Source organism: Electrophorus electricus, chromosome 7 (genome assembly GCF_013358815.1).
Source record: "Electrophorus electricus isolate fEleEle1 chromosome 7, fEleEle1.pri, whole genome shotgun sequence".
Taxonomy (NCBI): Eukaryota; Metazoa; Chordata; class Actinopteri; order Gymnotiformes; family Gymnotidae; genus Electrophorus; species Electrophorus electricus.
Window position 1 is genome coordinate 27,990,201 of NC_049541.1, and position 15,000 is coordinate 28,005,200.

Below are 15,000 nucleotides of genomic sequence, written 5' to 3' on the forward strand. Positions count from 1 at the left end.
TGATGCTGTATAAAACAGTTTCTAGCACTTCGCTTTTCTTGGGCATGGATAATAGCTGGAAGAATGGAGAGAAACTGGAATATGGACATGAAAAAAACGTGTGGTATGTCCCCCCTCCAATGTAGTGCAGGGGTAACGGAGGGGAGGTAGGCGTGGCCTCTGTGCTGTGGTGCAGGGGTAATGGAGGGGAGGTAGGCGTGGCCTCTGTGCTGTGTTGCAGGGGTAACGGAGGGGAGGTAGGTGTGGCTTCTGTGCTGTGGTGCAGAGGTAACAGAGGGGAGGTAGGCGTGGTCTTTGTGCTGTGGAGCAGGAGTAATGGAGGGGAGGTTACATTGGTTACTGAACAAACAGTTCATGCAGGAGCACAATTCCATATATATAAGTTTCAACTGGGCAGAAGACCCTCAGGCTATGAGCTACACTCTCTCACTACTACTGCAGTGGCCAGCATGTCAACAAACTAAAACAAACACAAACAAATCTGTCCACACACACACACATGCACCCCCCCCCCCCCCACACACACACACACAGGCACACACACACTTACACTCACTCTTATCTATGGCCTGTTATTCAGAAAATGTTTCCAGTATTACTGTATTATATGTCCATAAACACACACCATTCACTGTACCTCAATCCTCTTTTTAATTTTATCCTAATGGAATATGTGGTTTAGAGTTAGGGTAAGGAAAACGGTTAGGATTAGGATTAGAGTTAGGGTTAGGGTTACGGTTAGGATTAGGGTTAGGATAAAGGTTAGGGTTAGGATTAGGGTTATGGTTAGGATAAATGTTAGGATAACGGTTAGGATTAGGGTTAGGGTTGGGATTAGGGTTAGGATAAAGATTAGGGGTAGGGTTAGGATTAGGGTTGGTATTAGGGTTAAAATAAATGTTAGGATAAAGGTTAGGATTAGGGTTAGGGTTTTAACCTACTGCCTGCAGGATTTTTATGACTTAAAAAATCTTCAACTTCACTGGTTATTCCTGTCAGATTCTCTGGTAGTTTTGTGGATCACTATATAATTAAGATATAATTAAGATATAACCTATCATCTTGATAAGTGCAGAAGATTGAGAACAGATCAAGTTTAAATGTTTCATGCAATCGTTGTTGTTCCCACAGTCACACACACACGCGCGCGTGTGCGCACACAGACACACGTATATGCACACATGCACACTCGCGCGCACACACACACACACACACACACACACACACACACACACACACACACACACACTCCCACCCCCACACACACAGCCTTACTCTTGACGGTGAGGTACATGCTCTTGCTGATGTCGGCCCCCACGTCATTGCTGACTTTGCAAAGGTAGTATCCGCTGTCTTCCTCCAGCACGTGCTTGATCAACAGGGAACCTTTCTCCAGCAGCTGGACACGCGAGCCCGAGTTTAGCGCGATTGGCTGGAACTGGGGAACTCCCGCCCCTGGGAGGAGCAGAAGCTACATGGTCACACTCACTTCCTGTTGTCTCTATGCCAGGCGCACAGCCTTGTCTTTGGCAACATTTGACTTCGGCATGCGGAAATCTCCATTCATGTGTACAAGAAAGAGAAGATATTGTTTGATTATCTCTGACAAAAAATCACCACAAAGATCCTCTTACAATTTACACACAGGAACTTCAGAACAGAATGTAGATGATGGAAAATATGCAAAATCTTAGAACATAATCTATATTATTTCACCAAAAATAACAAATAAAGAAATAATCACTGCATGAATTACAAAATCTAATGGTCAAATAGCACATTTGTTACAACATTACAACATACTTAATTTTAATATTACCACCCACTGATTTTTCAGTAGACAAGGCACCAGTATATCATCCAGCAAACAGTTTTCCAAATAAATAATACCATCTTCTGACAATTATGAATTTTTATATACTTTTTGATTTTATTAGATAATTTATGTATTGGGTTTCAGGACTGCTATATGGACTGTTTCACATCTAGCATGTAATGCAGGATATTAGGATTAGCGAATGATGCTGGATTATCTAAAACAAGAGAAACTACTGCTACTTGATCATGGTGACTTAATCTCAGATAAATTCAGATTGTCTCAAAATCCAGATCAAAGTATATAACACTGTGGACAAAACTGGAATTCAGTTTTTACATTTATAAATACTTTATATTTATTAAATAAATGTATAAAAGGATACTTTTAGTAACGCTATTCCTTCTCTGTGAACAAACCTTTATCAATTTTTAGTGCACTGTGACTGTCATAATGGATATTACAATGTAGTAACTTTCTCAATCCAGAGATTACTCTATTCTATAGTACCACAGATTAACAGTAAATCCATAGTGAATCCACTCTACAGTATGTGGAATGTGGGATATCTGTCTAGGGACATTGGATGTGCTCCTTCCTGAAGTCTAACACATGATTTCTCTTAAAACAATGATCAATATATTAGAAATCTGCTCAACATTCAGAGCTGATCATGTTCACTGGTGTGACACCCGGAGAGTGCCAGCCTGTTCCAGACTGTGCCAGCAATTCTCATGCCATGAAAACAGCACAGGGTGTGCTTGGCACCTCTGCCATGTCACACAGCCCAGGGGGTTTGGTGCAGTTTGTATCAAAAGAACAGAGAAGGAAAACATTTCAGTTAAACAACTACCAAAGCCAGCGACTTCTGTTTTTGTTTTGTTTTAATAGGCAGCTTTAGATGCTGTAGGCTATGAGAGGCTATGACAGTCCATGACAGGTTATGAAGAGTACAATGTTGAAATTCATCACTGGATGTTCAAAGATCCATATAATAAATACTAAGTGATTTAGATAAAAGAAAAAGTCCAGTTTCCATTTAGACCTGCGTACACCAGGAACACTGGGAACACTGGGATCAGCAGTCATATTTACTGACTAAGGGAATCAATGTTTTCATTTTTCAGTTTTCTTATTTATCTCTCAGATGTCCATTTAATGAACATTCTGTGTATAATAGGTATATTATATATGTTAAATAATGAGTACATTAAATAACAAAAATACATTTCTTAACACAATACATATATTTTGGTTATATTGTATCTGTGTGTGAGTGATTTGATTGTAGAAAGCTGATTTCTGTCTGTAAAGCATCTTTGGGCTAATTATAACAATAAATAATACTCTTATGTGTCTTAAAAAGTTGTTTGTTTGAAAATACATGGATTTCCAATTACTAATCTAGAAAATGAATGAGGATGGAAAACTCTGAGCCTAGGCACATTGACAGAGAAGCTTTAACAGTGGAGCTGGAGGTGGAGCTGTCTTGTGTTGGAGTTGTCTGATGTGTAAGAGGCGTCTGGTGTTGGAGGTGGACCTGTCTGGTGTTGGAGCTGTCTGCTGTTGGAGGTGGAGCTGTCTGGTGTTGGAGCTGTCTGGTGTTGAAGGTGGAGCTATCTATTGGGATTCATGATCTGTAGACTTTGATGTCTTATGCATGGTGAGGAACCTTCCTGATTCCAGGTCAGGCTTCATTCCACCCACCTTTTCCAACCAAATCCCAATAAAACCATAACAAAAACTCTCCTTCTGCAATGGCCTCGGGGTGTGAGGCCAACACCTGTGCACTGTCTCCCTGCCCACTAAACACATCCCGAGTGTCAAGGCTGGTGTACCTCTACCTATTACTGTGAACCACGAGTGCTTGAACCAGACCTCAGTGTCGGGCCATCTGCCCATGTCTGGAATGCCACGTGGAGCCTCGGACCAGCTTCAGTAGCTCCTGACTGGCTGCATAACTGGTGAGCCATGCAGAACACAGCCATGAGGAAGGAAGCACCTCAAACATTAAGAGTGAGGTTTCAGGGGTCAGTGTAAAATGATGTCCATTAGCAGAGTATTGCTCTTCTTATCAACATCATTATCAATATCACCATCAACATAATTGTTATACCTTTTGAATGCTTCCACACAATAGTGGGAATTGGGTTTCCTTTAGCGGAGCAGTTCAGAATCACAGATTTCCCATAGATGCCATCCTGGTCCCGGGGCTGGACCTCGAAGTGTGGTGGAACTGGAAAAAAGAAACCAGATAAGGAACAACCTTCACCCACACCTGGAAAATAAGGAACAACCTTCACCCACACCTAGAAAATAAGGAACAACCTTCATCCACACTGTCACCAACACCTGTCAGGTCTCTTCATAAAGTACTATGAGAATAACATAGCTTGAGCTTGCAGGGCTGAAATTTGACTCCCGACCTTTGACGATAAGCTGGATGCTGTGCTCCACGGCAGCAGCCTCATTCCGGGCGATGCAGGTGTAGCTTCCGTTGTGGATCTCCGACAGGTTGGAGATGCGTAGGGAGCTGGTGAAGTCGATGTTGTCGATGGTGACGCCCAGACTGCTGTTGATGGGCTTTCCGTCTTTGTGCCAGGTGATGGTCATGGGCAGGTCACCTGAGGTCACCACACATGGAATGAAGACGCGCTGGCCAATTGAGGCACTCTGGGAGTCAGAGTGTTGGATCAGAGGAGGCACTGGGACCACAGGGAGGGAAGCACGCTGTGAATGAAACTGACTATCTGAAAGAGCATGTTGATGCATTCATGATGTGCATTTGAAATATTAATCACTTCATCAGTGTTTATAAGACCTGGATCAGATTTAAAAGATTACAAAGTTCAGCCATGAATATACAAGTTCACCAGCCTCTGGGTTCACAGTATAAGTGAAGAGTTAACATGATCCCATTAACTCATTCATCCCCATTCATAACCCATTCATCCCCATTCATAACCCATTTATCCCCATTCATAACCCATTCATCCCCACTCATAACCCATTCATCTCCAATCATAACACATTCATTTCCAGTCATAACCCATTAATCTCCAGTCATAATCCATTCATCTCTGGTCTGTTTCTGACTACAGGACCTCTGCTAACCATATATTACTTAAATGGGTTATTTGGTTACTTGTTGAGAATTAATGATAACAAACCCAAAAGTTCATATAGTCAAAGATGTTTTTGCAAGTTACTGCTCAAGGCCTTAATTCTACTGCTGAGGCGACAAACAGCACATGGCAGACTGGAGATGAGTACAAAGTGCATATGTGATCACACATGTAAGATAATTGGCCATTTGTAATAAGGAGGTCCCTGTGCGTCCGAGGCAGGTCATTATGTCTCCCAGCCTGCAGATTTGTCTGAGGAGGAATAGCGCAAACTAATGAGCTGAGAAGAGGTGCAGTGAAGGGGAACAGAGACGACTGGAAAAGGCTTCACTCCTCTCCTGGCAAATTCAGTGTAATGCATCTCGGGGGAGTCCCCAGCCCTGCTGCACGTCAGCCTGTCGCGTTTGAGAATCAATGATTTAAAATAATGTGGAACTAAAGCAGCACTTCTCCGCTTATTTAATTCACAACAAAGTGGGGATAATGGACTCAGGGGATTCCCTCATGGCCTTTTCAGAATTTTAAGCACGAGCCTGGCAAATTAGCCAACTCAATCTCCGAGGTGGTGATTTCTTTTTTTTTTTCATGGCATCTTCAAATGATGCCCTCGGCTCAAATGATTAATAAGATGACCACTGCTTCTTTAACAAGGAGAGAATATGCTGGTGAAGTAATGTGAGAATATGCTGGTGATGTCATGTGAGAATACGCTGGTGTTGTCAGGTGAGAATATGCTGGTGACGTGACTTTGAGGTGTGGTGATGGTATTTAGGAGAGGACTGGCCTGGTAAGCAGAGGAGTGTTCGGGAACAACTCAGGATTGTTTTGTGGAAGAGCGTGTCCTGAGCTGACCTTTCACAGTGACATGGACGCTCCTGTGGATCTGCTTCTCAGGGTCCACCAGGACGTAGCACGTGTACTCTCCCTCGTCTGAGTTCTGCACATTGGAAAGTTTCAGGGTGCCATTGTTCTCGAAGGCACGCTGCCGATGGTTGAACGGCAGCAGGTTAGAATCTTTGTACCACTTGATTGAGTAGTAGGGGTAGCCAATGATGCGGCAGTGAATGTATGTATCCCGCCCAGCGATGGCAGTGAGGTTTCTCATTGGACGAATGCTGGCAGGACCTGTTGGAGACAGGCAGAAATGATCTTAAATGAGTTCAGGGATGTGTTACAGGTGTGTTAAGGGAAGAGTTACAGGTGTGTTCAGGGAAGTGTTACAGGTGTGTTAAAGGAAGAGTTACAGGTGTGTTAAGCGAAGTGTTACAGGTGTGTTCAGGGAAGCATTAGGGTTTGTTCAGGGAAGTGTTAGAGGTGCATTAAGGGAATTGTTACAGGTGTATTCAGGGAAGCATTACATGTTTGTTAAACAAAGAGTAAAGGTGTTTGTTTAGGAATGTGTCATAGGTGTGTTCAGGGAAAAGTTACAGGTGTGTTCAGGGATGTGTTACAGGTGTGCTTAGGGAAGTGTTACAGGTGTGTTCCGGGAAGTGTTACAGGTGTGCTTAGGGAAGTGTTACAGGTGTGTTCAGGGAAGTGTTACAGGTGTGTTCAGGGACGTGTTACAGGTGTGGTCAGGGATGTGTTACGGGTGTGTTCAGGGAAGAGTTATGGGTTTGTTCAGGCAGCCTTTCCTGTTTATAATAACAGTTCAGACATAAAGTGCAGTGCATAACTATTTGGACAGTAATCATTTTTATTGTTTTAGCTCTGTTCTCCAGAACACTGGATTAGGAGTAAAATGATGGCAAAGGTTAAGGTGGACAATACCATCTTAAATAGTCACTGTATCGTTTTACTTTTCTGATGTTCAGTAAAAAAAACCAAATAACAACAACCTTTACATGTCCAAACTTTTCAGTTTTTCAGTTAAATTTTCCCAGCAAGATATAAAAACAACATAGTTCAGTACATAATTCCCTCAGGTTTGGTTGCACTGGGACATGTTAATGTCATCAGTGAGGGTAGGCTACACTACAACAGCTCTTGTACATGTTTCACACCTACAATGATTCCTTACAGACGCATGGAGAGCTTTCAGTTGATCTTCAGTTGACCTTTATCAGGTCCCTTCCCTGTATTTAATTCAGACCCTATGACTTAACCCTCCACACAACCAGAACCTGACTATGATCTTCATTTAAAATGAAACATCAAATGAAAACTCTGTAACTCTTGCAGGAGGGTGAAACAGCATCTGTGGACCAGAAACTGAAGCACAGGTGTGGTACAGGTGTGGAACAGGTGAGACGTGAGTGCAGGTGATTTGGTTTTGGTTTTGGGAGGAGCTGATCTGACAAGCACCTCTTACGTTTATTCGCGCCTGGTAGGTGACCGATCCGGCCGAATTGTTGCAGGTGCAGCGGTACACGCCCCCATCCGTCACCTGCGTGTGCGACACATTCAGGTAGCTGAGCACGTGGCCCTCGGCTGAGATGAGCCGCTCCATGCGATGGTGGCTGTCCTTGATGACGGGCTCGTCGTCCAGCGTCCAGGTGACCGCGGGCAGGGGCGTGCCTTTCACGTGGCACACCAGAGAGATGGGCTCACTGGGACTGACCACTTTCTCGCTGAAGGCTGACAGGATCTTAGGAGTGCCATCTGCAGAGGAGAGGTGCAGGAAAGAGAATCTCAACTAGAAGAGGATCTTTTGGTGTCATTATTGCAGTTTTGAGAATATTGGGCATGGTTTACAGCAAACAGACAACCTCATATCCACACAGAGGAATGGAGTGCTGGAGTACACCAATCTGGGGTTTTTGCTACAGCATTTTAGTTGAAAAAAAAACCCCAGATGGATTTATGAATTGTAAAGAAGAGTAAAAAAAAATACCAAGACAAAACGCCAATACATTTATTAAAATGCAAGGTGACTTCCCATATCAATGTCAGTGAATAAAGACTGTTTCAAAACTTTGAACTTTCCTGCCTACTGATGAAATAAATCATTTAAAACCCTAAAACTCAATAGATTTTCCACAGCAGAAATGATGGGAGAACAATCACCACCAGGACTGTGAGTCGCAAAGCCAAGCCGGAAACAGTGTGTCTTTCAAAACCAACCATTCACTTGCTTTTCTTTCATCTTGTGCTCTTTTTTTCTCTTTTAGCCAAACACTCAGAGAGGCAAAGCCCAGCTGTGTTTCTGAGTTCACTGCCTTTGAAATCATGGCTCTTCTGTGCTCTCTGATCATCCGGACTTGCTTCACATCATTATAGATTATCAATATCTCTTTATGCACTTCCATGGCGATGGGAGACAGTTGCCCCAGCAACCAGTCCCAGGTGGGAAGCGGCAGACTGAAGGTCTGAGGGAGGGTGGCTCCACCCCCCCCCCCAACTCCGCCCATTTAAAGCTGCAGTATTCAGAATTTACCATTTCCATGACAGCAGTACAGGGTAGTTCTTTAATTATTCACATCTTTTTTTTTTTTTTTTTTTTTTTTTTTTTTACAAATATGCTGTCTGCTCACTTTTTGTTATGAATATAATGGTAATCACTGTTTCATTGTTTGTTTCTGTGATAAAACCTGAAGGCTTGTAATATTGTAACTGACCCCTGCCACGTGTAACAGCTGGACTCACCCTCCAGAACCACCTGCACAAAGTCCTGTGTGGACATCTTGCCGCTGCGGGCGAAGCACTGGTATGCACCCCCGTCACTCTTGGCCATGCCCTCCATCAGCAGGTTCTCCTGGTTGAGGCCTGTGATGCGGACACTGGGGCCCGGCAGGATGCGTTGGCTGTTTCTGTACCAGGTGATTTCATAGTCATCAGAGCCAGTGACACTGCAGAAGAGAGAAACCTGACTTCCCACGCTGCCCCTCACCTTACGAGGGCTCACCGCCGCTTTCAGGGGTTCTGCAGAAGAAGTTCACATTAAGATCCAATTCATTCTCAGTGCTCAGTACAACCACCAGGCAACACAACACAGTCTCCACATATCGCAGCTTCCTTTTAGATGTTGGGGTCAGACTGCAGGGTCAGCCAGGGTACTGCACGCCTGGAGCTGAAAGGGTTAAGAGCCATGCTCAAGGGCCCAACAGTGGCTGCCTAGCAGAGCTGGGATTAAGACCAATAGGCTAACCCTGCCTAAAGACACACACACACACACTTTTTATATTAAAGTGTCATTTTTAACCTAAATGTCTGACTCTGTTGTAAAGTTGCACACATTTTTCAGGTGGCAAAGACAAAAAGTAAATGTCCAGGTCATTTTTAAGATGAAAGATTCTGTGGGGTAAAAATACTCAACAGTATTAAGTCTGTCCTAACCTGGAACAAACCAACCTGAATTCTGCAGGTTTCACCCTGTTCCACTGCACAGATTTAGGCTGGCGTTGCTTCAGTAGATAACAGCATGTGTGTACATGTGCAATACCAGTTTGAAGAGCATTATTGTAATGATTCCTCCATCAGCTCATCTACTCCGCATTTAACATGCAAACATCATCAGTCTTCAGCAGAACAACTAACCTCCAGAACACTCTGACCACCTATACAAGTCCCTCTGAAACAGGACACTTTGCTTTCATTTCCCCACATTTGCACTTGGAGACTCACGTTTGACTGTCAGCCTCCCCACCACCTTGGCATTGCCAAAGCTGTTCCACACTTCACACACGTAGTTGCCACCGTCACTGAGCTGTGTGGCCTCGATCCTCAGACCCTTAATGCTCTGGTGGTAGCGGCTGTCCGACTCCAAAGGGCTGTTGTCTCGTAGCCAGCGGTAACGGGGAGGAGGGTGTCCTGACGCCTTACACGGGAGCTCCACCTGATGACCAACCATGACCTCCTTCCGCTCAAAGCCATCCAAAATCACTGGAGCAGAATCCACAGGCTCTGCGAGAAAGAAGGATAGGGAGAGAGGGAAGGGGAGGTATGGTATGAGGGAGGTAGAGATAGAGGTAGGGTATGAGGGAGGTAGAGATAGAGGTAGGGAGGTAGGGTATGAGGGAGGTAGAGATAGACATAGGGAGATAGGGGTGTGAGGGAGGTAGAGATAGAGGTAGGGAGGTACGGTATGAGGGAGGTAGAGATAGAGATAGGGTGTGATGGAGGCAGAGGTAAGGAAGTAGGGAGGTAGGGAGATAGAGGTAAGGAGGGAGAGGTAGGGAGGTAGAGGATGAGATGAGCCGCGATGCTCACGAGGTTTCTCACATCTGCCAGCACCATCTGCACTCCCTGCTGCCCTTCCTGCACTGTACCTATGGCCACCTGGTTTCTTTAACAAAACACTTCCAGAAAAAATATATCAATAAAGCTCTGACGTGACATCTGAGAAGAAAGAGAAAAGGTGTGCACTACAGTGAAGTCCTGAGCAAGAAATGAGCACTGGTGGGGCTAGTGCGCTGGTGCCACCTCAGTACACTTACCTGATAAGAGTAGCCTGGCACTGTTGCTCTGCCTGGTCTCTCCTGTGTAGCGATGCTGGGTTGTGCAGCGGTAGATATTCACCGCATCCTCTGACTGCACATCCTGAATATACAAGGCCCCTGTGGTTGTAATGATATATCTTAACCCTAGAAGAGACAAGCAATATGAGAGAGCGAGAGAAAGAGAGAGAGAGAGAGAGAGAGAGAAGAAAAGGAGAATCAGGGCTAAACAGAAACTTTATTGTCACACTGTCAGAACAGACCCAGGTTGTATTTAAAGTATCACACTGAAGTGCTGAACATGGCCTGTACATTAAACCATAGCACACACTGAGCACAGGATATGGCAGGGCCCACCACACCACCTCCACCACCACCATATCCACCACCACCATCTCCTTCACCATCTCCTCCACCACTATCATCTCCACCAACATCATCTCCACAACCACCACCATCTCCTCCACTATCACAATCTCCACAAACACCACAACTACCACCACCATCACCATCTCCACTACCATCACAATCTTCACCACCATCATCTCCACCAACATCATCTCCACCACCATCACAATCTTCACCACCATCACAATCTTCACCACCATCATCTCCACCACTGCACTGTGATCATTATAGCTTCACACATAGCTGACTTCTAAGTGGCTGTCAGTGACCTCTGATAGACCTCTGACTGGCAATGCCAGGAGTCACTGGTGTCACTCAGCCTCACACTGAACTCTCATGTCTGCCTCTCTGCCTCCTGGCACACACACACACACACACACACACACACCTCCAACAGACTACTTCCCAGTGGGTGTGTGAGTGGATCAAGACTATTAAACACAGGGTTCAGGGGATGCGCTTCTGCTTTGCATTGTTTCAGGCTTTATGTATCACGTATTCACCCAACTGATAGCTCTGGAGCAGGGTGTGTATATGTCATCACCAGCTGCTAAAAGCACACCTGTACATCCCTCGCTAGTGTCCGTTGTCTGACATAGTTGCTTCTGACTACTACAGAGAGCACTGTCTATCTGGTAGGTCTATACTACAGAGACCATCACCGTCTATCTGGTAGGTCTATACTACAGAGACCACCAGCGTCTATCTGGTAGGTCTATACTACAGAGACCATCAGCGTCTATCTGGTAGATCTATACTACAGAGACCATCAGCGTCTGTCTGGTAGATCTATACTATAGAGACCATCAGTGTCTGTCTGGTTAGATCTATACTACAGAGACCATCAGTGTCTGTCTGGTAGGTCTATACTACAGAGACCATCAGCGTCTATCTGGTAGGTCTATGCTACAGAGACCATCAGTGTCTATCTGGTAGGTCTATACTACAGAGACCATCAGCGTCTATCTGGTAGATCTATACTACAAAGACCATCAGTGTCTGTCTGGTAGATCTATACTACAGAGACCATCAGCATCTATTTGGTAGCTCTATACTACAGAGACCATCAGCATCTGTCTGGTAGATCTATACTACAGAGACCATCAGTGTCTGTCTAGTAGATCTATACTACAGAGACCATCAGTGTCTGTCTGGTAGATCTATACTATAGAGATCATCAGTATCTGTCTGGTTAGATCTATACTACAGAGACCATCAGTGTCTGTCTGGTAGATCTATACTACAGAGACCATCAGTATCTGTCTGGTTAGATCTATACTACAGAGACCATCAGTGTCTGTCTGGTAGATCTATACTATAGAGATCATCAGTATCTGTCTGGTTAGATCTATACTACAGAGACCATCAGTGTCTGTCTGGTAGATCTATACTACAGAGACCATCAGTGTCTGTCTGGTAGATCTATACTATAGATAAATTATCTATAATATCTGTACCATGTATAATATCTATACTAAAAGAACACTGGAATCAACATGTACACTGTGTTCATTACACAATGAATGTGTTCATTATACTGTCATTCCTAAATAGCCAGTTAGCTAGTTGTAAAGTTAAAAATTCAAATATAAAATGAAGAGGCAGACTTCAGAATTAGTTAAAGAGAATAGCTGGTCCTTCTTTTATTGCAAGTTAATGTTAACAAGCATTATTGAGGCACCCTCTGGAGAATGTCTAACATTCAAACAGAACCCATTGTTATACATTGGTCAGAACTGATTATGTATTCACCCTACCATTTTACATACTAGTGTTTGCATTCTCCACCATTACATCCAAACCATACATTAGTCAACATATGCAAACTGACATTCAAAACCCACACCAGTTGCAACCCATTACCACCATATTCCAGAAGAAGACTTCTCTTGAACTTATCCTAAAGAAGACTGGTGGAGAGGTCGTATATCTTACCCTGAGGTCCACCAAAGCCTACCCAGGATCCTTTACTAAAGCCTGCAGAGGCCTCTACAGAGACCCTGTATGCAAATCATTCTGAAAGGACAAAGACTCTCTATACTCCTTTATGTTTTACTTTATTAATATGTCTAATGTAATTAATATGTCTAATGTAATTAATATGTCTAATGCAATGATAGGCCTCTTTTGCCTGTTAACATTCTTTTATTACCTCAATGCAATGAATGTGTTCATTATACATGTGCACTGTGTTCATTATGACATGTAACGCAAAAATGATTCTACCGAGTGAAATGCCATTTGCTAAGCGTCTCTGTTTATCTGCATGAACCTAGGTGTTGAGGTGCTCTTACTCTCAGCCCTCCTCATCTTCATTAAAGACCCGGGTTTCTGCTGGCCAGGACTGTGCTAATACAGCGCTGTATCTTTTGTTTATGTTTTTGAACTTAAGTTTAATGTTCAAAACATTTTATGAAGTTAAATTCTGCTAAATGAATCAGTTTCCCATATAAGATTATATAAAGGTTTTTAAAAGAGAACAGATATTACAGTGTAATGGATGTGATACAATGATACACATTTGATGGAAAGTACAAACATTTAATAGTTCAAAAACAAACACAGACCTTCACGGATTTAGCAAACATTTATAAACAGTATTTATGAGAACAAAATTGGCTCCCAGCAAACCATAATATTATTTTAGTGAAAGCGTGAAACAACATAGACACACAAACACACACACCCACACCCACACACCCACACCCACACACACACACACACACACACACACATAAAGACACTTGTGAGCCAAAGTGTGGGCAGGCCCTGAGTCAAGGCCAGACTGAGAACCTAGCAAAGAAAGAAAAAGCCAGTTATGCCTGCCTCTCTCTCTCTCTCTCTCTCTCTCTCTCTCTCTCTCTCTCTCTCTCTCTCTCTCTCTCTCTCTCACACACACACACACATCTGTCTGTGAAGTAATGATAGATGCATAGTTAGGTAGATAGACAGACCAACAGAAAGCAAAGAAAGAAAAAGCCAGTTATGCCTGCCTCTCTCTCTCTCTCTCTCTCTCTCTCTCTCTCTCTCTCTCTCTCTCTCTCTCTCTCTCTCTCTCTCTCTCTCTCTCTCTCTCTCACACACACACATCTGTCTGTGAAGTAATGATAGATGCATAGTTGCATAGTTAGGTAGATAGACAGACCAACAGAAAGCAAAGAAAGAGAAGAAAAGAGCAGACATCTCTGACCCAATTAGACTACTGCTACATTAAAGCAATTAGCACACTGTGCCCCCTGCCTGTGTAATGAAGCGAGAGGATGTGTCTGATCTTTGAGGAAACACTAGCTGTAATAAACGTTACTGCACTTAAAATAACTTGTGTTGTCTCAAAGATTAGTCTGAAAGTGACATAGACATTCTGAAAGTGACACGGCCAAATTTACAAAATATAAAAAATATATAAATATTAAAAAAAATACATGTTTTCACAGTCAGTATATCTGTTTGTGTCATTCTCATATCATCTTCTTTGCATTCGTGTCTGTTAATGTCATATAACCTGTTTAGCTTACACTGCTTGTATTTCATTACTATATGTTCACATCAGCACACTTCCACAAAACACTCCTAAACAACACAGCCTGTTCAAATCACAGCAACACAATCAGTTGTAATGAACCCAGTGAGCGCAGCTCCAGTCCTGACGTCACACACACGACGGCCGACGACAGATGACGTGGGCACTATGAACTGAAATCGTCAACTCATAACCACATGTGTCAACTCATAAGTACACAAACCATCCCATCAGGACACCAGACGAGGTTGCTAGTGTGATGCCTGATGCCTGTGAGGGAGACGTGTCTCTCTGGGAGCTGGCAGCGGTACCGAGGTCTGGGCTTCTAATAGCCTCTGCTGCCAGTAATTACGCTGACACAATTCGATCAGCTCAGCCTGAGCATCTGCATCTGAGACTGATCGAGGAGAAACTAACACTGATGTAATAAGTGCCATTTGTCACTATTACAGTGATGTGTTGACAGCATCTGAAGTTGTCATGGCAACAGCAGATTTAACCCCCCCCCCACTCCCACCCTCACGACCCCAATGGCAGTCAACGTGCCAATCAGTCATAAGGTAAAACAAAGATCACATGACCAACTAATCCGCCTGCTGTTCCCCCGTCCTGCGACATGGACCACATATCTGTTTAACACCTTCAGACACACAGACGTGAGATATTACCGCTGGCCTTGAGCGTGGGCAGGACAGGATTAACACAGAAACAGACGCGGCCACTGACTCTCTGTACTTGCACACTAGGTAGTGCAGC

At 43.8% G+C, this 15,000-nt stretch overlaps 1 protein-coding gene across 1 annotated transcript in view; it reads right to left on the minus strand.

Annotated features, from left to right (window-relative positions):
- The window catches only part of dscamb (Down syndrome cell adhesion molecule b), a 106,165-nt gene that overhangs the window by 26,111 nt on the left and 65,054 nt on the right, over nucleotides 1-15,000 (minus strand). The window contains exons 4-11 of the mRNA XM_027022265.2: nucleotides 10,317-10,463; nucleotides 9,505-9,783; nucleotides 8,527-8,802; nucleotides 7,246-7,542; nucleotides 5,794-6,066; nucleotides 4,243-4,521; nucleotides 3,933-4,052; nucleotides 1,276-1,455 (exon numbers count right to left, since the gene is read on the minus strand). Of these exons, the coding sequence (XP_026878066.2) occupies nucleotides 1,276-1,455; nucleotides 3,933-4,052; nucleotides 4,243-4,521; nucleotides 5,794-6,066; nucleotides 7,246-7,542; nucleotides 8,527-8,802; nucleotides 9,505-9,783; nucleotides 10,317-10,463 (1,851 nt within the window). The remainder of the gene's footprint in view (nucleotides 1-1,275; nucleotides 1,456-3,932; nucleotides 4,053-4,242; nucleotides 4,522-5,793; nucleotides 6,067-7,245; nucleotides 7,543-8,526; nucleotides 8,803-9,504; nucleotides 9,784-10,316; nucleotides 10,464-15,000) is intronic.